Source organism: Epinephelus moara, chromosome 2 (genome assembly GCF_006386435.1).
Source record: "Epinephelus moara isolate mb chromosome 2, YSFRI_EMoa_1.0, whole genome shotgun sequence".
Lineage (NCBI taxonomy): Eukaryota > Metazoa > Chordata > Actinopteri > Perciformes > Serranidae > Epinephelus > Epinephelus moara.
In genome coordinates this window covers 35745480-35772575 of record NC_065507.1, presented here as the reverse complement: position 1 = coordinate 35772575, position 27096 = coordinate 35745480, and the positions used below count along the sequence as shown (strand labels likewise).

Below are 27096 nucleotides of genomic sequence, written 5' to 3'. Positions count from 1 at the left end.
TGAGAATGTAATCGAGAAAAACTGTAAAACGGAAATAAACAGGCTTTCCAACGGTATTAGATGTATTGCCAAGAACCATTGTTACATCAAAGAAATAATCTACCAAACACATATATGTCCTTACTTTTGTGCATTGTTTAGAAGCTTGTGCGCTGTAGTCAACAGTCTGACACACAGTACTGTTTCTGTGTTTTGGCAAACTTCACAAAAAAAAAGCAGTTGTGTATTTTCCTGTTTCAGAGCTGCACTGATGTGAAGAAAAGCTCCCGTTCCTGGGAAGATGAACAGTCACTGACCGATGGAGCCGCTCAGCCCAGGACAAGGTAAATATTTCATCTATACACACAGAAGCTTCTGCTTTGACTTCATCAGCTTTATTTAGTTTAAGCATGGTTATAGGATAACATGGTAAGAAGAAAGTGTATTTGTCTTTCACTGGATGATAAGAGCCACAAAGAACTTGAACATTGAATTAGAGCAGACAGTTTGCACTTCTCAAACAGAGTGAGCATTTTGTGGGTTTATATGTAGAAAACAACTGTAGTCTGAGGCAAAATAAAAAGTGTAGCACCATCTCGGGCTGCTCCCTGAAAGACAGAGATTCGAAAAATCAGTTGGAGACCCCTCAGTTGACCGAGATTCTTTCAACTCTTTTTCGCAGTGAAGCTCTGAGATAACGTCATATCTTCCATCCTCTGCATAGAAGTGTTGAATTTACAGCTCACAGCAACTTAATACAACAGTGGCTTGTTCACTAATGAATATCACTGTCACACTAAACATCCCGCTGAGCCCTGTTCAAACTCTTAAACTCTATATAAGAAAAAAAAAGAAACAACTAGTCTTATATTTATATTGAACTGCCAAATCTGATTTGGCTGGCATAATTCTGACTAGAGTACAGCCCCAGCACCATCACAATATTTCATCAAACACTACATCTGAAAAATACAAGTCTACCCTCGCTGTATAGGTTAAGGCACAATTTATTACAAGTTATAAAATTCAAACTCATATTTGACTAAAACAGCCATACTAGTGTTTTTATTATGAAGCTTAGCGTAAGTTCAATCAGGAAGACTTTCTTTATGCTACATCCATTCACAATTCTCTATCCCGCTCCCATAGCTTCCACCAATCAGCTGACTGTGTGTGTTCCTTTTCCTAGTTATCCAGAGCCCAAGATGAGTACATCAAAAGCCTGCTCCTCTTCACATCCAGATCCTCAGCTCCCTCTTCATCTCATCTCATCTCATCACCACCACCAGCGTCTAGACTCTTTACCACCCCACTGGAATAGATGACATCACAATGGGGTCTAATCACCAAAGACTTTTCACAGGTCTCATACTTGTGTGCAGATGTCAACACATGTTCTTTTCTCTCAGTACAAGTCTCTCCTGATTGAAATACTTCTAGTGAGTACATAAACATGCTGATGCATGTACTGCAAGTTAACCCACTGCATGTATTAAATTATGATCTGACTGCATTTTATTTATATGTGGTTTGTTTTAGTCCACATTGATGCTTGGAACTGCCACTAACACTCACAATGATGTGTCTGAAACCTTTACTAAAGGTAGAGGAAGGTAAGCATCTGGCACCATGGGAAGATTTAAACAAACAGAGTCATTTGGATATGATTGTTGTATTACATAACACAGTAATAACAGTTCAGAGTGTATAAAAAGATTTAAAAATATGCCACTGAAAAAGTATGCCACTGATAATGACAAGTTTGTTTGTATAATTTGACAGAAAACAGATTAATACACTGAAGAAAAGAATAAAACTGTTAATATTTGATGGCTGTTGGCTCAAAGCAGAACATCATGTTTGACTGATGATGGACGCACAAACAAATTAAAATTGATGAAGTTAAAAGCTGCGACAAATTTACTTTAGCTGCTCAGAGAAATACATTCAAAGATTTGTCTCAGTGTTTAATCCGTGTAGGATTCTTTTTTATATCACCATCTCCTGCTTCCATGAAACACACTGACGACAATGACAGTTTCCTCACATTATATCAGTGAAAATAGTGGTTAATGCAGAAGGAAAACATGCAACTGCGCAGCGATAGGTTAAGGAGAGCGAACAGCATCTCTATCTGCTTCACAACATGTCATTCAACATAGATTGTTCCTGGTTCAACTACATGCAACAAGGTCATGTTGGACCTCACAGCAGGTCACACGGTGTGTTTATATGCGTGCTCCCAGGTTGCTGCAGAGAGATGCAGCGTTAATTTTCTTGCTTTGAGCACAGAAGTGGAGCTGAAAAGGAGCTCCTTCAGGTGATGGGGGAGAGAGGTGGTGACAGGTCAGGTGGAAGAGGTGTGAAAATGTTCCTCATCACAGCTGAAAGAGAGACAGACAGACACTGTTAGATGAGACAGACTTGTGATGCAGCCTCCTTTTTAACTTACAGAGGTTCAATTTTTTTATTATACAGTATGCCATAAAAACTGTCGGAAAAATGTCAGTAAAAGCCTTTAAAATTGGTTGTATAGTATGACATCAAAATTCATTAAAATTTCACAATATAGAATGTCATTAAAATTCATAAAAAGTCACAGTATAATATGTAATCAAGTTGAATGGTGAATTTACAGCTCACAGCAACTTAGCACCGTACAGTCTCTAGCTTTTGTTTGATATCTAGTGTTGGCAAGAAATGTTGCACATTTCCGTCCTGACGTTAGCGTAGTTAGCTTGTTACTATATATAACGTGAATGTCATTGTCTCATTGACTGTCCCGCTGAACCCTGTTTAAGCTCTTAATAGAAAAAAGGAGCAATAGTTGAATATTTGTATTGAACAGCCAAATCTGATTCAACCGGCATAATTCTGAGTCTAGCACAGCCCTAATCTGTAGATCCTTATACATGACACTACAAAGTAAAAATCTCGCTGTGACCCTGGGGGAACTTTGTAGTCAGACTTGACACTAAAAAAAGACTTCAGTTTAGGATACACAGTTTTTTCCTTGCTCCTCTAGAAGCCTACTCTCTCCTGGTCTCCTCCAGGTGCATTTAAAGAGTAACTAAACCCTAAAACCATTTTTTTCAGCTGATAATCATTGTTTCTGGTTGTATAGTAGTGTTACTGACTGATCCTGCTCAAAATCTTGACAGTTTAGTGCAAACTGTTGAAAATCTACATTTTATTTTAAAAATGTGGTATGGAGTGCCCTCTACAGCTTGAAATCTGGTTACTACACTTGAATTTACATTACATTACATTGGAGGCGAATGATTCTTTTTCGAGGCGAATGACGTCACTAACCGTCCACACTAAAGCCTGCCCTCCTCCCTTTACTCCTCCCCTTACTATAAAACCATTCTGTCCGCAGAGAGAGCCGAGCCTCGGGGGGGTGTATGTGCGGCCGGGCCGCGAGGGAGGGAGGGGTGGATGGATGCAGTGGGCTGCTGCTCTGAGCCCAGGCTCCCAGAGAGGAAGAAATAGAACTGGCCGCCTTCCCTTCTGCCCATGTGACACAGTTAGGGGCGGTTTTCCAAGCCACCATCGGCACAATGAAAATAAGTCGAAGTGTGGAGCGGAGGAGAGGGACCTCTCTCCCCGCAGCGAGGGACAATCTTAACTCCGCCCCCTTCCTCAGCCGCTCGCCTGTCTCGCCTGGCTGTGGGCGGAGTAATGCCCAGAGAGGGGGGTTTAGTTCCCCTTTAATGGAATGATTGTGTGTCACAGGAGGAGAGAGGAGGCAAGGAAGCATATTTTAGCAAAATGACAAGTACCAAAATAGTGTCCCCTGAAATCAATGTGTCGACAGCACATTGCAGCACACTTCTGTATATAGTTATTTTCACAATTTGCAGTTGTGAGGATGTTTTCTTATTAATTTGAAGTGTGTTGAACTGTCAGGGCCACCGTAACTCAGGACTCACTTCTCTTTTAATGGTTTTGATTTGAACTGCAACTATGACTGAAGAGTGTCCAAACTTTTCAACCAAATATTTCTCTGTAACTGTGTGTGTTTGTGTGTGTGTTACCTGCACTGTCGCCAAGTCCCTGTATGCCTTGCAGAACAGGGTCTCTGTCTGTGAGAAGCTTTGTCTGCTTTCCAGGTACCGGCTCCAGGAACAAATCTGATCGGTCGGTTACCTCCAGACAACCCTGAAGATTGAAGAGTATAACAAATGGTCAAAAGGAGCCACAGAAGCCTGAACAACAGGTCAAAGCTTAGTTTAATCAAACTGTCAATCATCTTCAAAAATCTTCATTAATCAGGATGGCAGCATTACATGAATTTTAAGCTCTATATTGGAGGTAATTATAATGAGACATATAAATCAGAAATCTAATTATTTCAAACCATGGAAATGTAAGTGAATCACTGATTTTAAGCTGATTCACAGTGATCAGGGCTTCAAGTGAATATGCTCATTATTTCAATAATACCCACAGATTATACATCCTGTGCTTCCAGCTTTCTGTTATTTATAAAAAAGGAAATATTCAGAGTGATGATCAGCCTTTAATTTGTGGGATTTCAGTGCAAACTGATCTGAATCAAAGCAAACTAAAAGGGATTAATTGTCACGACTGTTCTCTTCCCAACTTGGCAAAAAAAACCCTGACTTATAAATGTCTTCTATCACGTCAAATTATCCTCCTGCAGATCCTTTTCTTAAGCTTGTTCTAGGGAAAAGTTGAATCATTATTAAATATAGTGAATGTTCTTGGGGTTCCTTTTCTATCATTCTCTAAAGCACTTTGTAAGCTTCTTAAAAAAGGTTCTTTCCCACTTTCCACTCACCAGTAGTCTGTGGCTTAGAAGAAGTTCCTCTTCGAATGAGGAAGGATCATGTTTCTGTCTCTTCTCCTGAATCATCAGCTGGGACAGCATCTCATTATCTTGGTTATGGCACCTTAGAGCGAGACAGAGAGACTGTAAAACATGTGAAACATAGGCACCATGGGCATATGCATGTGCTTCATACAGTAACCCAGTGTTTCCCATACATTTATTTCTCTGTAGAGTTGAACACTGCACTCGCTCAGCCCCTCCTTGCCCCGCTCTCTCTCTCTCTGACCACAAATGAGACAAGAATTAGCTAGCTAACATTAGCTACCACACCGTCTGTCCACCTCGCTCCCTGCTGCTGTGGACTACTGCCGGGAGGAGAGCTGACAGTAGCTAGGGAGACAGACCTTTGGTCAGAGGCTGTAGCAGCTCAAATTCGGCCTGTACAAACCCTCCAGTGCCAGGTGTCACAGCTGGCTGATAGACAGCGGCAGTGCCGGGTTTAACCTGACTAACAGTAGCAGCACATAAAGCTACATAAACACAATAATGCCGTGTTTTACATATATATTTTGTGCATCTGCTTTGTTGACAAGCTGTACAAATAGTGCCTCTTCCACTATTTCTGCAGGGGCTGGAAGCAAAGTGCTGCACACACAGTGAGCTACTGTCATGGCAGGTTGCTGCCGCATATCCACACAACTCACAGGAAGCACAGCTCCTATTAAAACACTGTCACTCTTAAAGTACTGACACTAATAAAACAGGTTATGGTGCCATTTTTAACAGCACACAGTATGGCAATACTTTTCTTATATTGGCACACTGTGCAACACCAAAGTATGCTGGGCCATCATACCGTTTCCTGCTCACTGTAATTGCACGTGATACAGATGAGGGTTCAGGCCAAGAGGGCAGAGGTTTGTCAGCCTCCTCTGGCAAACTGCTGAGGACGGTTAGCTGGAAGTCATCGTCCATAGAGATATAAGGAGCCAACATTTCCAGATCCATTTCCTCCATGTCCTTAGGAAAGACAGACTAGAAAATTAAAATCAGAGAGAGGATAACACATCATTTATGTTGCACCATAAATGTTACAATGGAGATATTTGAGTTTTCCTTTTTGATATCAAGACCCAATCTTGAAATCGGAACACTTTCTTACAGACTGTTGATCTCAGGTCATTTTAATCAAGATCTTACATTGTCTCCACTTTGGAATAATACATCAGATGTTAAACACTCTTTGTTTTTGACCAATTTGCACCAAATACTCAGATTTTCAAAAAAGGAGATATCACTTTAAACAATTTTTAAGATTTTCACCTTTTTTAAGATTACCTTTTCTAAAAAATAAATGCTAAAAATATGACTCTAGACATGGAAGAAAGAAGAGACAAAACCATGGTTTTCTAAGAGAGGACTGTAGACATTTCCTGCTCTTACCTCCAGTGTTTGTCCTGTCTTCTGAAGGTCCTCTCGCCAAACAGCAAAGAAACTGTCCACCTCGCCGTTGTCCAGTACCTCGTCCTCACAGGGGCTCTGAGGGAAGGAGACAGACATGAGACACAGAAGAAACAAAGGGGGAGAGTAAAGAGTTAAATCAGAAAGCGACATAAATACTTCCATTTTCCATTTTTTAAAAAGATTTAAGGCTCATATTTACCTGCTTAGGATTGGGAGAGGATTCTTGTGATGATGACGGTGGAGTGATTGGGCTGAAGATGGGTGAGAGGAGCTTTCGCAGCTGTGGGGTGCACAGGTCCTGAGGGTTGTCTGGCACTGACTTTGGACTGACTGGACTGGTGAACGACAGCTCGAAATTTTCTGACAAGGACAGAAAACACAAAGAGCACAAAAAACTATGAACAGACTGTCAGACAGCCCTTTCTGACAGGAAACAGCTCCAGTTTCCTATTTATGCTCTTGTAACAGCCACCAAACTGCATTGAAAAAACTTCACTTCAAAAGATCCAAACTGTCCCGTTAAACTAAAGATTCAAGGATTAAGTGTAACTGTGTACATATTAGGGCTGTAGTCTCCTGGTCGATTATTTGGTCGCTACGCTCTCGTCCGACCAAAGTCTCATTGGTCGAATAATCGCTGTGTTACTTTCATGAGGAGAAAAGTGCTACATCAACAGCTGTACAGGATTAATCCATTATTTCCTGTGGCAGTGGGACAGGCTAAGTTACCTGTGAAAATGGGGGTGTTTTAAAAACACCCCTGTTGTTGACACAGAAAGTTGAACTCGCCCACCCTCACGGTCAGCGTCGCAGTGACACAGACCTCCTGTCTGTTTCTGTAAGCTGAAACAATTTCCCTCAGGGGAAACGAAGCTTGTATTTACTTGTATTTCACAGATAAGAAACAATAAATTGTGACGATAGTAAAGCCTCCACTAAAATAGCATTTGAAATAAAAAAGTAACTGAAGCTAACAGTCACAAGAGTGAAACGAAATGTTGTCACACTGAGAATGGTTGTTCACACTCACACACACTGAAAATAATTTATCTAAATGATTAAATTTGAAATCTAAAATTATTTAAATTTATGCAAGACAGGCAAAACGTGGTAGACCTACAAATCTACTGCTGGACATATCAAGTTTCAAAATTGTTGAATTAAAAATCACCTGGCTAAAAAGTATCCCTTTTTCTTGAAAGTGAGACTTCTGTGTAATTGATGCTGATTTTATGATCTTGCAGATTCCAGATAAAAGATGTTTGCACCCTGCTTTCACAAGTACAAGCGTGTAGAACATTTTTGCTGAAGGGCTCTATATAAACATGAAATATTAAGGACATTAAAACTATAATATAATTCAACAGCGGAATAAGCAGCATTATCTCCTTTTATTTCGTAAAGGATGGTCCAGTGTATCCTATGCTACAGGAGATAATAAAAGAAGCACTGAAGCTCCTTTCCTTTGTATTTAGCAAATTTAAACAGCTCTTATTATAGCTGCTGCTTAGATACTACAGGGTCAGCAGCCTTGTTTTAACTTTAAACAGAAGAAGAAAAAACTCTGGTGCAGACAACATGCTAATGATTTTGTAATCATTTTAAGAAACCTTTGTCACTGGTGTTTAAGTAAATGTGAATGTCTTTGGTGTGTCTCACCTCCTGACAGCGGGACAATGACATCTCCGGCTGCGGGAGCCAACTGGAGAAGCTCCTCCGGCTGCTCTTTCAATTTGAAGAAGAGCTCTGCACTGTTACTGGGATCTGAACCTGCACGCTGAGTCTTGCTGGAGCTGATGAGATTTTCACTGTCAGGGTCAGAGATGTCAGAAGTCCCGCAGTCTTCTGGTGCCAGCGCTGGTGAGAGGGGTTCAGCTTCAGCCGGCTGGCCATGACGGATCTGCTCCATGGAGAAAACAACATCTGGCTGCTCCACGGCACTGCAGAACAGGAAGATGTAGGAGTTTGTAGTTTGCATTACACAACATTACACACAACATCCTTTGCCATGTGTACTGTAGCAGCTCTAAAAATACCAGCTCTGTCATAGCTCTATGAGACATGAGCTCCCTGCTTTTTTAAGTACCTGAGTATGAAGTTCAGGCAGACGACGGCCTCAGGCTTTGACATCTTGCTGCTGTAGAGTACGGTCGCCTGAGTCTCTGCCCAGACAAAGCCACCACTGTTTGCCAGGAAACGGTAGTGTCTGGTGCTCACCTGACCTTTGGACAACACTACACCAGACAGGGACATACACAGAAAAGAGATGGGTTGTCCACAAGGTTCATACATGCAGGATTGAAAAACTGTAGCATACAGTGGTGCAAGAATGAGTCCTAAAACCTAATAAGTGTGTTAGCAGTTAGCATTTTTGCAGTCCCAGTTCCCTCGTCTCAAAGTCAATGTGTTGGTGGTTGGATGCCTGAAATAATGTGTGTTTATGTTTTGTTCTGTGGCATACATCATTTCATACCCCATTTGTAAATTTTGAAACCTTTACATGTCTTAAAAAGACTGCTGCTAACAAGTGGTTAATGAGACTACAGAACATAATCACACCAAACATGTTGTGTTGGGGATGTTAAATCATGTGAGCACGGTGTAGTTTGTTTTTAGTCTAATGTTAGCTTTTCAATTTGGTGATTGCATTTACACTACTTTACACAAAATTCAAGAAAGGGATGTTCACTTGTTTAGATTATCTTGCTGAACAAAACATCTAAGTATCATTAACTTTTATTTGTCACAGCGCTTTCTGTCGAGGGAACCGAGGCGATGCCACCTTTCATTTTGGCCTATAAAAAAAACCATCATCCTTGCACCAATCCACTGACAAAATGCTCCTGCTCCTCTGTGAGCTGAGTCATTCTCTGTTTGTTTACAGACTTGCAACATATTTGTGCAACTCTCATGTTTTAAGTTCAAATAAAGATGATATGTATTCCTGTGTGGGCTTAAAAATTCTAATCCTTGAAGCTTAGGAATTGAAAACACACATTGAAAATTACACATTAAATACCACTAATACTGTTTTCAGGTAGTTTTTTATGGACAGGTGTATCTAAGTACAGGTGAAATGAGTGAAGCAATGTAGTTTTGTTTATAATCAGTGTTAGCGTTGTCTTTAATTGATCTGTATGGTACACAGAAACTCACATGTGTGCAGGCTCTTGTTGACGTGATCAGAGTCGAGTGCATGATGAAACTCGTAGGCTGAGCGACCAATCAGATCTTCAGGTTTGTATCCCACCAACTCTGTCACCCTGGAAACAGAGAGATGGAAGAAAAACAAACAGAAGAATTAAAATCACAAACAAAGAGGTTCAGGGATTTCTATTCCTCTCTCCCTTTTTTGTCTTTGTGTGATGGGACATTCATCCAAACAAAAGGACCTCTCTTGTCTCTTCCCTCCCATCCACAGGGAGGTCAAAGGTCCGGGTCAGTTACTACCCTGGAAAAATTGAAAGACTTAGTGGTCATCCTACCTGCCCTCGCAGTGTGTGAAACGAAGGTCCATGCTGTGGCGGGTGAGGAAGGTGCAGGTGCCCAGAGGGAATTCCACACTGGATGGGTGGGGGATGGGTTCACACAGCAGGGTCATCACTCGGCCAGCAGGGGACAACCTGGAGCTGCCATCGAACTGATGGATGTACCCTGTACAGTGAAGAACCTGTGGAAATGGAGAGGGAAAAATTAATTCAAGATGGTGGAGTTGGGCAGAGTATTGTTTCAGGTCAAGTTTAACATACCAATTAGTATCAATCTACTGAGAACAAATATTGTTATGAGTCAAACAAATCAAATAGCTGCTAAATGTCATCTTTACACAAACAGCTGCACAAGAACTTAATCTAAATGGTACAATACTCAGAAAATATCTGATCAAACTATCTTTTAAAGGTCCAGTGCATATGATTAAGGGGAATATATTGGCAAAAAATGAAATATAATATAATGTTCTTCAGTGTATAGTAACACATGAAAATAGGAATCGTGTTTTCATTGCCTTAGAATGAGCTATTTATATCCGCATAGGGAGCAGGTCCATGGAGATCGCCATGTTGCAGAGCCATATTTTTACAGTAGCACAAAATGGACAAACCAACCACTGGCTCTAGTTCAGGCCATTCATGTTTTTGCGTCAGCCACAGTAGTTGGCAGCCCCTCAGCCCACTGTTTAGGTTTAAAGCTAGAGTGAAGATACAGTTATTATACAAAACTACACAACCTCAGGCATCCATTGTACTTCTCTCTAATCGTTCATTGGAGGGATTTTTTTCTCTCTCCTGGTTTTGTTTTAAGGTAAAATTAGGAATATAATGGTCACAGACTTAATTGAAAGACATTTCACTCTGTGTTCTGAAAAACGGACCTCACCTCTTGTGTTTTCATCAATCATATTAAGTAGATGTATGCAATACATATACTGGATATGGTGATGGTTGTTAAAGATATTGGTCAAGAGCTTATTCAAAATTGCCCATGTTGGTATTAGAGATAAGGGTGGGTGGGTGGCAGCCATTCTTGGCTGGACAGAGCTATCCATGCTTGACTTCAGCACTGAGATAAGTGTGTGTGTGTCTATATACAGTCTTTGGTGACACTAGCCTTCCAGGCAGCAGACTTGATGTTGACGGTGCGCCCTCTGCTGGTCAGGGTACTCTTCATGCGCAGGAAGAAGTTCCTCTCATTCTGCTGCTGTGCCAGTGGTTTCTTACTCAAACCTGAAAGCAACATGACAAAGTAAACACAGGTAGTTCACAGTTCATTTACTCAAGATATTAATCATTTATAGAAACTCAGAAATGTTTTTATAAAATGATTGGAAGCGCAGCAACTAATTGCAGAAGTCTTCTGGGCATACAACCCCCCTCTTGTCTGTATTTAAATGACTTGCTATTGCCAAGACGAACAGATGATACCTTGGCTAAGCACCTACCCAGCATAATTTCAGATGTCAGCACAAAAATAACACAGATCATCAAATACTGGAGGAGAGAAAATGAAAGGCATCTAACCTTCTCCACAACCAAACTATGATCTAGTATCCAGAGAAGGAGGATGTTTTTTATTTAAAGATAGACTATGCAGGATTTTCCTTAAAAAACACAAAACAAAAAAAAAAAAACCCAACAACATACAGACTCATACAGATATAATCCCTCTCTGTCATCACTAATGTCCTGTTTGAACTGTGTAGCGTTGTATTAATCTGCAGAGACACTGCTCTCTGCCTGAATTTTCTTCTTGCTATGCTTGGGACGTTTAGGGGCACAGCGCACGGGTGAGGTTGGGACTTTATTAAAAGGGAGCGCCTATGTAGTAGCAACATGCCTTTGAAATGCAAATAATGAGGTGCAACACCAAGTGGACAAAATATGTTAAAGAATAAGAGTGAAGCTGGAGCTGGCTTTCACTTTCACACTAAAGGAGAGGATGGGGATGAAGAGCAGCTGTTAGACAGGTGTCGGCGGTTAGCTTAGTAAGGTTGCTAAAGTATCAGCGTTACCATTACCATAAATGTAGAATTCCTACAAGAGACGTTAGTTTTAGTGAATTATGCTTTTGATGGCCTGACATCTATTAATCTTTAACCAAACAGTTAGTTTTTAAGAACAAAAGAAATACAAATTACGTTAAATACAAGGGGCCTGTCCTTTTACTCTGCTGCTCCATTGACTCAGTGAGCTTCGGCATTTCAAAGGCTATCCATTAAGAGGTGATTAAATTTTGACTGTTTTGTGTTGTAAATGTCTTGCTTTTATTTTTCTGTTGGTTTTGCTGACAGACAGCCGGCTAGCTGTGCCAACATGTTTTTTTAAAAAAAGTGCCCACTCTCCACCTTGTGGTCTCCAATGGTTGTCTAACGTTAGCCATCACTGCTCTGCACCGCACACCACCTGGGTCAGTTGGGTGCTATCTAGCAGCCCTGCTCATTCTGCGATTACATGGTGGAAACATGGTAGCCAACCCCTGGTCTCTCCAGCTAGCCCCAGTGAGTTAGCGGCCACAAAACCCTCTTAGCATTGTTAACCAAGTCAGCACCACTAGCTGTACTGACACTACTAATGGTGCTGAGTGACAGAGCTAACAGTCATAACATACTTAACAATGCTTATAGTGATGATGTTGGGTCAGGACGAGGACACCGACATGTGTAACCAAAAGTATTCTTGGCACTGACATCCCTCCAACCTCCAGCATTGTAGGAGGGAGGGGCCAAGTTTTACTGTTGTGTTTACTAACAGTGAGCGACAATTCCTGCATAGTATACCTTTAACATTACCATTAGTACAGGCTTTATGTGTGTTACTCCTGTGGTTAGGAGAGGAAATCTTAAACACTTTGTGTTTTTGAGGATTGTTATTGTATTAATAAGCCTTCTGTCTGACCTGGACGTGGAGCCATCAGGTCTCTGAGCTCCTCCTGATCACAGGGATGAACAAAGTCGTAAATACTCTGACCCAGCAGCTCCAGCTGTAAACAACAATAAACAACAACAGTCACAAAGAGTGATCATCGGCATCAGTCTGAGGATGGAAAGTCAGCTGCATCCATCTTGAAAGTTAAAAGAAGAACTACTGCCTCACAGTTGTATGTCTTCATGCACCAGTGTAGCTGCAATTATAGTTTCAAGGTGGACACTCAAAATTAGAGTCATCAATTCGGTATCTGACCAAATGTTTCTGGGTTGTGACTTTGAATAATGGCCAGAAAAGTGTCTGCAGAACATTATGATGTCATAGTGAAGTTGATCTTTGACCTTTAGGATAAAACATATAATTTCATTGTTTTATTCTGTTAGACATTTGTGTGAAATTTTGTCATAATTAGAATATAAATTCTTGAGTTATGGCCAAAAACATGTTTTGTTTGTTTGTGACCTTGACCTCTGACCACCAAAATCTATTCAGTTCATCATTGAGTCCAAGTGAACATTAGTGTAAAAGTTGAAGAAATTCCCTCAGGACAACCCAAAAACAAAATGCCCCCGGCCACAGCCATCACCAGCGCAGAGGCATAAAGACAACTGGGTATTACATTTACGTGTTTCTTTGAACTGTAATACTATTCACAATATTACTACGTATTTTGTGTATTTGGTATGACTGGTGCTTTGGTTTAAGATTTATCGATAGTTATTTGTCTTTACTGAATCACTTAATTTTCTTAACAATTTATTGTTGTGCTTTTAATGAACCAAAACAGACTAAATCTAATTAAATTATTGGCAGGAGGTGTTGAATCTTTGCTGAGGGAACGGACAGCAAATTGGATCACTGTAAGATTAAATCATCGAAGCTCTACATTACACAGCTGGAAAGCACATTTCACTTTGTATTTCTGTATGCACTCATAACCTAGTTGTGTTTCAGTGATAAACCTGATCTCTTACAGAACTAAGAATAGATCTCATGGATGGTCTCTCTCTCTGCTCAGGTTACTCAAAATAAGTCAGGCACTGTCCCAGAGGCTGACAGTAAAAACTCCAACTCAAATTAAGGGAATACTTCACTCCCCAAACGACAATTTCTCCACATTGCCTCCCCAGTGAACACAGAATCCAAAACACAAAAAAAAAAAAAAAAAAAACCCAACTGAAAAATTCTTGTGGATTTGATGTCATAGAGGTCAGTGTTAAATAACAACAGCAAAACTATATAAAAACATCTGTTTCCAAACTCTTCAACAACTCTGCAGTATAAGCCGAGTGTCATTTATAGTCATATGCTCAGTACTTCACAGACAGTCCTTTGCAACTGGGGACTGAAATAAAAGTGAAACTTATCTCTGCTCCCTTCAAAGCCAAACTCCATTGACACAAATAGTAATTTCACCTTGCTGAACTCTGGAGCTGCTGCTCCACCACTGCCTCGATCAGTTTGTGTTGTTGTGTTACTTTCAGACTACCCCTATAAAACACCAAAGTCACACAAACAGAAATTCAGGTAAGTGACACAGGAAAAGCAACACATACAATCTATTTGTGTGTGTAACACTGAAATGAAGTATATGCTATGGCTTAAACGATGAATTTGAACGGACAACACTGAATAAAACTTTACTGTGTTATGGTATTGACACTTTCCCCCACTCAACCTTGAGCTGATAAATGTGCACAGTCCGCACGTGCATTAATATCTCTACGTTCACTGGTTTAAAATGGAGGCTCTACCTTTTATTTACCTGTTGCCATGGTGAATTGTAGTAGCAGATCCTCACTGATGATGGATTTTTTCATTCAACATGCACAAGCTTAACTTGGGGTGAACATACAGAGTTGATTGAACTGCAAGTTTTCCTTCTCAAGGTACATCAACTCAGAGTTCAGAATTTGTTAAACCTGCTTTCTAAAACAGGGCCCAGGTTGTGTTCACACTGTACCTGTGTGATGCCAATGTATCTGCTAACGTTTTCTGTCAGGTAGGTCATGTCTCCCTCCTCAGTCATCACCATGATGAAGCCAGCCAACGCCTGAGGATAGAAAGCATCCATTGGATCCTCCTCCTCTTTAGACTCCTCTTTCTGCTTCTCACCTGCTGGAAAAAAGTTATTTTAATTAAAAAGTCATTATTACGGCAGACAGAACAGCCTCTGTTAAAACTTCAGTTGCCTTTATGCCCCTGTTAGGTTTTGATGAACCAAAACATTTTGTAATTACTGCCTAACTTTTGCCCTAAAATGACACAGACTTAGGGCTCTAGTTTTGCAGACCGGGCGAGGTGGGGGCGCAGCGCACCTGCGCTTCACCAACTGGGTGTGGCCAGGCGGATTTTGCAAGTTTGGCACACCGTGTGCGCTGGCGCAGCTACTCCTCTTTCCCACCTCCGTCCTTCCTACCTGCGCAAGTCGGAAAGAGGGAGGAGAGAAGGCGTGGAGTGGGTTTTACACACATCACACCAATCAAATGAGCACCTCTCCTCGCCCTTAAATGCGCCGCGGAGGTCACCACAATGGTAAATCAATGTTGCGTTTCTCTCGTGTGCGCGCACTCTCTCTTTCTCTCTCGCAGTCTCACTCTGTTTCTTTTCTTTTGACTTTTCTAAGATGACAGATGCTGAATATATACTCCCTATCTGATGCTGTGGCTGTTTGTGGTTGGCTGAGAGGGATGTGAACTCATTAGTTTGCAGCTGTGTTAATCAAATCAGGTTGGGTTTCCATTGCGGTGACGTGTGCGCACTGTCCGCCGGTCAGCCAAACTTCCACTTACACCGGCTGCGCTCCCCCTGCACTGACAGTAGACCTGGTTTCAGCTGGCCAGCTTTTAGCGCGCCTTCAGTGAAGCCTTTTGGCACGAAACTGTCACTGCGCCAAGCTGGATCTGTGGACACCTCCCCCTGCTGCGCCGTCACACCCATCTCAGCACACCTCGGTCTGCCAAACTACCAAACTGAGCGCGCCTCGGGTTGCGCTGCTCAAAACTAGCTCTGCGCGGGGTTCGCCACCCTGAGCCGCGCCGGGAAACTAGAGCCCTTACAGTTTATCGGCATCACTCTTTACAGCCATTCATCAGTGACTGGACGTATCTCTGTCATATTTTCAGACCTTGTAACAAACTCATCCAAATATTAAGAACTGCATTACCAGTTAAAATAAACTTTTTTTTTTCCTCTAGTAATCAGTTTTCCGGTACAAACTCAGGAGAACCACACTTTCAAAATCCTGCTGCTTTTTTTCTTGTTTGTCATCTGAGTAATAAAAATCTGATACTCTGATCTCACAACTGAGGAAACAAAACAACACAGAACCAACTCATATCGTCAGAATAATATACTGAAAAAAAAAAACCTTAATACTGAACGTGAAAGAGTCAGAGGGCTCCATTTCCTCTGATGCCTGACGGATTTCACTTTTGAAACTCAGTCATGAAAAGTCACGTAGATGAAGAGCAAAAGAAAGGGGGGTGGGGGGGGGGGGGTTATTAAAGGCTTTAGTCGGCCTAGTGGAGCACTAATTACATATTTGGGACGGAACATTCCCCAAGTATTCACATACACTCAAAAAGCATACACTGCCATCCAAAATAGTCATTAGCAAATGTTATCATTAGGGATGTTCCTAACAACTGTATTCCCTGAAGTTTAAATCAAAGTTTAAACTTAGACTAGTCAACAAATCTTAAAGTGAGAAAACCATCAGAAAACAGTCAAAATTGTCTAAAAAGATTAATATAAGTATATTGCAAGAATCATTTTAAAGGCTCACACTGCAGATTCTGACTGTAGTCATAACTGATGCTATAGAGTTTATTACTGCGTATATGTGACCACACTTAGATGTACTGTAACTTACACTGTAGAGACGACAAATTTAAATATGTGGTTAAAGTGCTTGAGCCCTGCTACAGTGTGCTTTCACATGAGCATTTTCATCAGTCTGTTGTGCCTGAGCACAAGCTGCAGTTCGGTCTTATAATGGAAAATCACATTACATTACTGACATTTGTGTTATTTGTTTATCGTTTTAACAACATGCTGATATTTGAGTGGGGTTAACTGTTACTGTAGGAATTATGGCCAATAAGCCACTGTTGAATGATGCATTTTTCTAAATAAATGTAAATACATACTGAACTGGATTTTGTGTACAGTAATGCATACTATTAGGTGCCATTTGTACTGTAATATGACAAAACAAATGCTTAATAATTTCTCAATAATTGAGAAAACTGTGAAGCGCTCAGGTTCTGTTGGGTTGGACAACCATCAGAAAATGTGCTTCTAACCTGGTTGGAGGAGGTGGTGCATCCGCAGGAAGCTGATGGCAGCTCTTATGATGGCAGATTTGTCCAGGTGTGAGCAGACTCTGCGGGGTAGGGGCAGACTGTGAGCAAGCTCATAAAACACCTCTGACTCCTGACTCCGCCTACATCTGGCCGCATCACGAGAACGCAGCTTCCTCTGCTCTGAACTGGTCCTAAAGGAGGGGGACAAGGAAAGAAAAAGTTGTATCAAAGTTGTAAATTACGCCACACTCCTTACATCTTCTCCGTGTTCGTAAACTTGCTATGTTGTAGGCAACTGGACGCATATTGACAGGGACATGCACAGACAATGACAAAGAGACAATGAAGTAGATACAGATGAATACTTACATCCTTACTACTTACAGTGTTTCCCATATATTGACGAGACTATGGCGGCCTGCCATAATCTAATTTGCCCCGCCATAGTCTCCAAAAATCGGCCAGATATAAAATGCCACCGGTACAAAAAACTCTGTAGCGCACCAGCTGGAGCGCCTACTGAGAATCAGCAGCGGTGGTCATATTTCAGCAGCAGCAGTGCGCCGCTGCTAGTTGCACATAGGGGAACACTGGCCCTCCAGAGTTCAGTACATTAGTCATTTTTCTTTTGATTACTGAAATGTTTAACCACTAATCCTTAGCTGTATTTTAAGTGTAACCCTTCACCATAACATACCACTAGTGTTTTTATCAGTAAAAACAGAACATTTTTTACACATAAAAAACACAAAGATGTTGAAATCTAGGATTATTCTGCCATCATAACTTGGCTCAGAATTCACCAGATTGATGCCTTTAAATCAAATATATACAAAATTTTCTCCCAGGGGAGCATGCCCCTGGAGGGTTCGGACCCTCACCCCCATAGTCTCCAAAACTCCTGTCGGAAACACTGCTACTTACAAGTAGCCTATGAATATGATATTTACCAAAAATAATAAGAGATCATTGTTTGCATCCAGGTTGTCTATTAAAAAAAAAACACATCAATGTAACTAAATGACGGTATGTGGTTATTAACATTTTCTCTACACTTGCTTATGGTCAAAAACAACACATTTAACATTGCACAGAAGTACAATTCAGTTATTCAAGTTCAGTAAAAAGATAAAGATGTGAAAGAAAACGCTAATAATCAAAATATTGTAAAGGCACAGATTTGTATGCTAGGTTTCGTGTCACTAACTTGTGCTAAAATGGGAAATTAAACTTGCAATATTAAACCTTGAAGTTCTGCTGCCCATTCAACCTCAAAGTATTCCTCTACAGCAAAATTAAAGCTTAGTACTGATGGGTACTAGAATAGCAAAACACTGTTTTTAATAAGAATACTAATATTTTTTTTTCCAAATCTAGCTACATGTCTAAAAACAAGTCACATCAACTGCCAAAAAACAGAGACAATGTAATTTAAATTATGATACACCAGCAAAAATCTAAATCAAATTATACATCTCTTTCAGCAGATTATCATTTTCTGAATTGTGGCAATTAATTCAAAAAAGCTCCTCCCAGTTCACCGGGGAAGTTTTAAAGCTCAACTATGCTGCGCGATTAATCTAATCGCAGTTGTAATCGCGATGTCAGGCTGTGTGATTACATAACCGCATAAAAGGCTGCGATTTGCGATTTAATGCAAATCCTAAATGTTAACGTGTGTGCCTGAATGTGACGGCCTCTCCTGTAGTGTGTGGAGTTCGCTGACATTATGCCCACAAGCTATCCTGGTGTGTTGGTGGCGAAAAAAAAAACTTAACGTCTATTACATGGCAATACTTTGGATTCAGGTATGGCGACGTTGAACAGAAAGATGTGCTGTGTAAAAATTTAAAAGCTAAAGTCGCCATGTCCCGCAGCAACACAACCAATCTATATCAACACTTGAGACAGCACAGAGAAAAGTAGGAAGCATGCATGCGAGAGAAAGCCAAGCCGTGTAACGTTAAAGACAAGGAGACAACTGAAAGACACCTGAGCCTCATAAAACAACATCCAAGCACAGTTACGCATACATCTGTAAGTGTCACAGGGAAACCACAGACTTAAAAATTGAGCAAAATTTTGCTCACGTTCGGCCCACTTGACATACTGCTGTGTTGTGCTATGGCCTATTCACGTGCTGGAATTTGTCATTTACATGACAACGCCTGAACGCAACACAGGCTCGCTCTGCTGTGTATACAGTGCCGTGCTGCGCTGCTGTGTGAGAAAGGTGGTGCATGTGCAGAATGCCAAGTCCGACTCCATTCGATTGAAAATCGAAGTGGATACATGCAGCAATAGTTGATTTTCAATTGAATTATCTCGGTGTGTTAGTTGAGCTACGGATAGTCCAATTTCAGTCGGACTAAGTTGTTTACATGCATTTAAAAGTCCGGTTTCAGTTGGACTAAGCCAATAATCCTTTTTTCTCAAGCTGCATGTAAACGTACTGACTGAGTGATGTTGAGATTAAACAGTATTAGGGCATAACTTTCTCTCTACTGGATTTTAGAGACAGCTGCTTAGACAACACCAGTTTATCCACAAATATAAAATATACTTATCACACACTACGATAAATATGAAAATGTGTTTTACTAAAACAAAAACCTTAACTATTGCTCTTTAAAATCTCATTTAAAGTCTGGCATCTTTAACCACAGTCCTAAAATCTTGAAACCTCTAATGTCCATCTCTGATGATTTTAAAAGGGGATGACACATAACAAAAAATCAATATGACCAGAGTGTTCAGCTCCATAGACATCCCTGGGTGGTTTTTAGTCAAGATGGGAACAGAGCTGACAGCAAAAATAGGCACGCATGTCCAAAACTGACGAGAAGAGAATGTTGTTTAGTTGAGTGACTGGGAGAACATCCAGATCCTCCCTCCCTCACTCGCTGTCTTTTCTTCCCTCTCTCTTTATCCATCCCACGGTCCGCCCTACACTGGTCTGGCCTGGATCAAACAACGTGTGCTGACAAGACGGAATTAGGGTTTCATTTCTCTCTCTCTCATTCACGCACAAACAGGCACACAGTGTTTTTACAGTGGGTGGATATGCAATCACATCAAATTAGACACAGAAACCAAACAACATGAATGTTACACTCCTCTTGAAACAACCTCAACGTAACTAACTTATAGGTCCAGTGTGTAGGAGAAGGATCAGTCTTACACAGCCAGACCTATCTCCACAGAACTGCGTCAGCACTAGATGGTGGTGGTACAGTTTGTTTATAGCCATTTATAACGTTAGCCTTTTACTTCTGGTGATTGCATTTACACTTCAAAAATCATAAAAGTGGTGTCCATTTGTGAAGATTATCTTGCTGAACAACACGTGTAGGTATCATAAACATTTGTTTGCCACAGAGCTTATTTTCTGCAATAATACTCAATGAAAAAAATCCCATTGGCTTTTTGTTGAGGGAACCATGGTGACACATACTTCCGCACCAACAATTAATTGCTTAATAAGGAAAATAATATATCGTTTGTACATCGCCATCGCGATTTGTGCATGTGCGGTGCGACAGTCGCATCACAGGACATGCGGTGTTTTCTCTTTTTTTAGAACATGTAAACTTTTGTTTTGCTTCAGAAACGCAGCTCTGAAGAAAGCTCTTTACTCCGCTCCGCTCACCTCTCTCTCTCTGAGCACTCAGCAGCCCCTCCCCCTCTCATGCACACGCTGCATCACACATTGAAAATGAAAGACATGCAAGACGGAGAAACGGTAAAGGAGGATTTATGCCTGGTACACACTACACGACTTTTCTGCCCGTTCTGAAAGTCACTATGTCACATTACACGATTGTGGAGTCATAAAATCGTGCCGTGACTTGGCCAACAGACATGACACACTACACGATGGTACTCACCAATTATCCCCGGTCGTCTTTCACAACGTGTGTGATGTCATCGGGTTATTCTTGTCCTATTTTTTATTACTTTTACTATTATTTCAGTCACTGTGTCTGTTCAAGTGCCAGCCAAAATGTTGTTGTAGTCACCTAAAAGCGCCAGCAGATGGCAGGAGCTACATTTGAAGTTCCATACGCAAACATACAAGTCACTGAATCCTCCACAAGTTCCTACAAATGTTTCACAATAAAAGCTTATTTAGAAAATGGAGGGATTCTCTCAGCCGAGGTTATAAGGGGCTTTTAGTTTGAAACAAATTCAGGACGTGTTGAGTTTGAAATGACGGCGCAATGCATTAACTTTATCAAGGCAACGGGAGCGGATAAAAAGTAAAAAATATAAAGACACAGAGGGATTAATAAATAATAGCCCTTTCATAATGTCATCTGTTTCAAATGAAGCTGGGAGCCTCTGCAGTTGTGGTGAGTAAAAGCCCTGCCACTATTTTTTTAATTTTCTTAGTTTAAGTCATCTGGTGAATATTCTTGTATTTTTTAACATCGCAATACATGTTGCAAAATAAATTGCAATGTCAGTTTTTTACAATATCATGCAGCCCTAGTTGAGAGTATTTTCACCTCTTTACCTTTCCATCAGACAGCCCTAACTGTTCCTATGGGGAAATGGATAACAGCTTCAGTTATCCATCTATATGCTCTCATCAAAACCACCAGATTCCATTCATAAAAATTGTCATTTTAGCTCACTGAACACAGGAGCTGCTGGTCTACCACTGCTTTGATCACTTGATCACCCTTTTATATGCCAAAGTCACACAATAACACAAACAAAATAACTGATCAAGGCAGCCATAGACCAGCAGGTCCTGTGTTCAGCAATCATAAATTACTGATTTTCTCAATGGAGTCTGGCTTTGAAGAGAGCGCCATTACGGCTTCATTTTCCCATTGGAAATCACTGTCTGACAGCAAGGTAGAGCAGTGAAAATATCCTAAATATAGCATACACTTGAACTGATATTACATTTTTTTGGTTGGACTTGCTTAGCTTTCATGTCAGCCTCCAGCCTGCTTCTCCAAACTTGGGACGTGCCAGTTGACTTACTGTCTATGGAGAGGTACGCCATAAAAACCCACTTCAAAAAATCTGAACTATCTCTTTAATGGATGACAAAAATAATTTTTGCAGCCCTAATGGAGCATTTGTGTTACTATCTTACAAAGTACAAGCACACAAATGTTCAAAAATATTTGGCCAAAATATATAATTTAAATTTGGACAATTGATTGAAGTGATTAAAACAGCAGTAAAGGATTTAACAATAACAAAGTCACAGGTTCTTCTTTTCAAACTACACAACACACCACTACTACAACTGCTACTATTCCTGGTAGTAGTACTACTACCGCTCTACTGCTGCTAATAATAATACATCCTGCACAAACAATCTCACACTCTCTGTAACACGAGTGTGCCAGCTAGGAGGAGCTTTAGAGAACAGAGAGTACTTCTTCAGTGAGCAGAGCTGCACGTTGGCGACCATTTTGAGTGTGTTTGTTTGTGTCTGGGAGACACATTAAGGACTTATCGTGCTCTGCATCACAAACCAAAGTCTGTGCGTGTGCATGCGAATACAAAAGGTGGTTACTGAATGTAAGAAGTTGTTCATTTGAAGAGACAGTCCTGCTTTTCACTTTGTAAAAGGGGAAACACACACACACACACACACACACACACACACACACACACACACACACACAGAGTCATAGACATCAGGCGAAGACACATCTTCTGTTTCTTTAAGACACACGCACACACTGTTCTCTGATTAGTAGGTATGTGTAAACGGCAAGGTAAACAATAACCAGTAGGTCGGCCTTGTTGAAAGATCACACATTGTCCTAAAATGTCATCAGCCACAGGGGAGGGACTGATAGAGAGGTATTTAGTGTGTCAACAGGTGCGCACACCCACACACACACACCAGACACTTCATATCCCTGTTGACATGTAAATGAAACTGTGAATGACACATTAAATGGATACTTCAAGGCTGTAGTCCGACATGCAAGCTCAGCAATCCACTGCTGTGGACGGGTCAGCAACAACACAAATTTTAGCCACCTAAAAAAAAAACCTTCCCACCTGAAAACATCAGTATCAATTTAAGTGTACTCTATATTTAGTAGGGCTGTAGTCAACCAAAGAAAATTTGGCTCGACTAAAGTCGCACATAATCTTGAACTACTCGATTAGTCGTGGGAAGAAAAAAAAAATCTGCACATTATTTTTACTTCTGCGGTGGTGTGCCTGTCACTCTGCAGTTACGCCTCCAAAACACTAGTCCGCGGTGGAGGATTGTGTTAAGTGCTGTAAAGCTTAGTTCAAATCAAACTCTATTTATATAGGTGATTCAAAACACACATTAAATATGGCTTAATAGAGACAATTTCAAACACAAGTACGCAAATCAGCTTCACTATAAATCACAGAACTGACAGACAAACACTTGTCTTTATCTGGACACATTTGCCCCACCAATACAACATGCTAACGTTATTAGCACAAGTCTATGGCATTTTACATTGTATAAATTAGCCTAACATCTAGCGATCTTTTCCTCTTCTCATATAAAACCAGGGACAGCAGCAACATTTAACAAAGGTAACTGTACATAATTTGGCTCCATTACAACTCACAACATTCACCGACAAAACCACTGTCTTATACTAAACATGTTTTCCAAGCAAATACAACATGCTAACTTTATTAGCGCCAGCCTATGGCATTTTACATGGTATACATTAGCCTAGCGACAAGCGGAGATTTCCTCTGCTCATATGAAGCCAGGATAAATCCCGAAGTATAAATCCCGGAAGGATAAATCACACCCAAGACTTAAAATGCTTTTTTAGTGGAGGCTTTACTGTCTTCACAATTTATTGTTTCTTATCTGTGAAATACAAGTAAATACAAGCTTCCTTTCCCCTGAGTGAAATGGTTTCAGCTTACAGAAACAGACAGGAGGTCTGTGTCACCGCAACGCTGAGCGTGAGGGTGGGCGAGTTCAACTTTCTGTCAACAACAGGGGTATTTTCAAAACACCCCCATTTCCACAGGTAACTTAGCCTGTCCCCCTGCCGCAGGAAATAATGGATTAATCCTGGAAAGCTGTTGATGTAGCACTTTTCTTCTCATGAAAGTAGCACGGCGATTATTCGACTAATGAGAATTTTGTCGGACGAGAGCATAGCGACCAAATAATCGACTAGTCGACCACTGCTGTACCTTGCTGTCAGACAGTGATTTCCAGCAGGAAAATGAAGCAGGTATATCGCTCTCTTCAAAGCCAGACTCCATAGAGAAATACAATAATATGACATTGCTGAACACAGGACCTGCTGATTTATAGCTGCCTCAGTCAGTTGTTTTGTTGTGTTATTGTGTGACTTTGGCATGTAAAAAGGTTAGTTTGGAATCACCAAAGTCACACAATAACACAAACAAACTTACTGACTGAAGCAGCAGTAGACCAGCAGCTCTTGTATTCAATGTGGTAAATTACTGTTTTTGCTAATGAAGTCTGGTGGCTTTGACAAGAGCATAATGGGGAACTGATGCTGTTAACTGCCTTCCCATCAAAAAGGGCTGTCTGACAGAGATGTAAGGCTGTGAAAATACTCTCAATATAGCGTACACATAAACTGATATTGATTGTTTTTTAGGTGGGATTGTTTTTAGGTGGCTTCAATACATTTTGTTGCTGACCCCTCCACAGCAGTATATTCCTGAGCTTCTGTGTTGGACTCCAGCCTGCTTCTCCAAACTGGTAGTGTGCCAACTGGCATCTACTGTATGTAGGACACTGACTATGAGTAAGTCCTTTATACAACTCAGCATCAAAACATCTGAAATATCCCTTTAAGCCTGGCCTGGTTAGAATTGGAACAAATTGTTCAGCAAAACAAAGGGTGTCGAAACACAGGGAGCCGTGTTTTTGTAAACACAAAAGTGGAGTGACGACATTGAGTCCACTAACACTTTCAGATACACACGTACACACAAGTAGACACACAACATCACATGGTTCCACTGACACTGGCTTTTGGACAGCAATGTTGGCAATAACACACTATGGACTGCCTTATCCAGCCCACAACTCCACAAAATAGGACCAGCTAAGACAACAATGTAACAGGAATACAAAAATCCTTTCAATATTTTTTCTACACTGAATGCCTTGAAGGCCCAGAGGGTTCCACTGCAGTATTTAAAGTCAAAGTAAGTCAAAGTCAACAGAGAGCAGCTAACTCTCACTCTGCTTTTATGCCAAAAGACTTTTTTTTTCAAGTGCATCAGGATTCCTTTTTAAATGACATGCCAGTTAGGAAGAAGTATTCAAACACAAAGTCACAAGAGGCCAGTCAACACGTTGACATGCACTCACTCCAGCTATCCAAATGTGTCTGTGGCTGCTGAACATCATAAAAATATGTGACATGAAATAAGAGTCAATCTATGAAGCTATCTGTGATTAAATACACAAATGAGCAGACTGTGGCAGGGACAGCACACGACACTGTTCAGATATTACACCTATTTAAAGCAATACGGCATATTGGAAGAATATACCTGAAATAGCTATGTGTATCATGTGTAATTCAAATATGTTTTCCAGTGGTGGAAGAAGTGCTCAGATTTTGTACTGCAGTGAAAATAGCAATATTGCAGTATAAAAATACTGTCACAAGCAAAAGTCCTGCATTCAAATGTTGACTCAACTGAAAGTATGTAAGTATTGGCATCAAAATATACTTAAAGTAGCCTACAAAAAGTAAAAGTACTTATTATGAAAAATGGCCCATTTTATAATCAAATGTATTACATTAAGGATTATAATTATTGATGCATTAATGTGTTCATCACTTACATGTTGGAGCTGGTAAAGGTGGATCTGATTTTAACTACTTTCTCTACTTCATCTTTTGGGTAACCTGTGAGCCCCTCTGCCCCCAGAGATCAATAAAGATATATAGCCTCAAGCCGCGATTCTGGGTTCAAGCCAGCATGACTAGTTAAAAGTTGAAAGGTGTAAAGGATCAATACCTTTGATATTTTACAACATCTGAATTAGAGATAACAGATTTTATGACGATCAGACAGACGCTAATCCAGTTATGCAAGAATGTCTGTCTAGCTATGCTATGCTGTGCAACACTGTCACTCACTATAGGTTGACTTGACATGCTTCAGTTGCTTTAGTTTAAAAAAAAACCAAACAAACACTGAATTTGGTTTTGTTTGGACAAGCTGTCATTGGTTTATGAACAAATGTTTCACTAGGCAGTGCACCTGTTTGGAATTGGTGGTACCCCCTATTGAGCGATTTAGGAATAATTTTACACACACGGGGTTCAACATTGCTATGACACACATCCTGTGAGTTTGGTAATGATTTGACAAAAAAATCTGATTTATAGTCTAATCTGTGTTATGCCACAGTCATTTTTTACATTTGTAGTGCCCCATAGTTGATTTGAATGAGGCTTTGAGGGTATTTCTTAGGTACTTATGGACATATCCTGCTAGCTTTGTGAGGATTGGCCAAGTGTTGGAGTTACAGCTATTTAAGTGCTGAGCTATGTCATTTTTTGAAGTGCATCGGTCAATATTTTTTTAAAAAGCCCCCCAATTTATTATTATAACATTTTGATAACTTCTGGTTCAGTAATGACCGGACATAAGGTTTAGGAGGAGATTTTTTTTATATTTTTTTTTATCAAATTTACGATGTGAATATCAAAATATTTTTTCACATTGAGCTGGACCTGTGTGTTGAATTACATGTTAGTCAACTTAAGAGAGTGCAAGCTATGGCCTTCCCTAAATTATTTCTTTTGGGGCACTGGCCCACAGCCTATTTGTTCAGCAGGATTTGTGCACAGCTTCCAACGATTGGTGAACATTTTATTTGTTGATGATTTGCTGAATTGTATAATGTACCATCTTATGGGAATTTTCCAAAACATTTCTAAAGATAAAAAAGCAATGATAATTATAATAACAAATTCACACAAAAACAATAAGGCTTCAACCCTTCAGGCTTGAACACCTTGTTAATGCAGCAGAGTGAAGAGTACATTATGTTCCTCTGGGATGTGATGAAGTACAACGTAGCACAACATGTAGCCTAAAGTACAATGTGCCTCAACCTTGCTCTTACACTCAAAAACAGCAG

At 40.5% G+C, this 27096-nt stretch overlaps 1 protein-coding gene and 1 long non-coding RNA gene across 7 annotated transcripts in view; one reads left to right on the top strand and one right to left on the bottom strand.

The window, feature by feature from the left end:
- Nucleotides 1-352: 352 nt before the first annotated feature.
- hif1al (hypoxia inducible factor 1 subunit alpha, like) overlaps nt 353-27096 on the bottom strand; it is a 27596-nt gene continuing 852 nt past the window's right edge. The window contains exons 1-15 of one of the 6 annotated variants that reach the window (XM_050060971.1): nt 25789-25920; nt 16968-17158; nt 14624-14778; nt 12631-12715; nt 10847-10962; nt 9724-9908; nt 9395-9501; nt 8325-8472; nt 7898-8178; nt 6438-6598; nt 6218-6313; nt 5631-5809; nt 4784-4895; nt 4017-4140; nt 353-2363 (exon numbers count right to left, since the gene is read on the bottom strand). In XM_050060971.1, the coding sequence (XP_049916928.1) occupies nt 2296-2363; nt 4017-4140; nt 4784-4895; nt 5631-5809; nt 6218-6313; nt 6438-6598; nt 7898-8178; nt 8325-8472; nt 9395-9501; nt 9724-9908; nt 10847-10962; nt 12631-12715; nt 14624-14778; nt 16968-17158; nt 25789-25790 (2010 nt within the window). In that variant the 5' untranslated portion in view covers nt 25791-25920 and the 3' untranslated portion in view covers nt 353-2295. Of the gene's footprint in view, nt 2364-4016; nt 4141-4783; nt 4896-5630; nt 5810-6217; nt 6314-6437; nt 6599-7897; nt 8179-8324; nt 8473-9394; nt 9502-9723; nt 9909-10846; nt 10963-12630; nt 12716-14623; nt 14779-16967; nt 17159-25788; nt 25921-27096 lie in introns of those variants that run through there. The other 5 variants (XM_050060930.1, XM_050060952.1, XM_050060979.1 and 2 more) reach the window with 5 other exon arrangements.
- Nucleotides 24925-27096, top strand: part of LOC126400465 (uncharacterized) — a 17609-nt gene continuing 15437 nt past the window's right edge. Inside the window, exon 1 of the long non-coding RNA XR_007570977.1 lies at nt 24925-25139. This is a non-coding gene — a long non-coding RNA (uncharacterized LOC126400465). The remainder of the gene's footprint in view (nt 25140-27096) is intronic.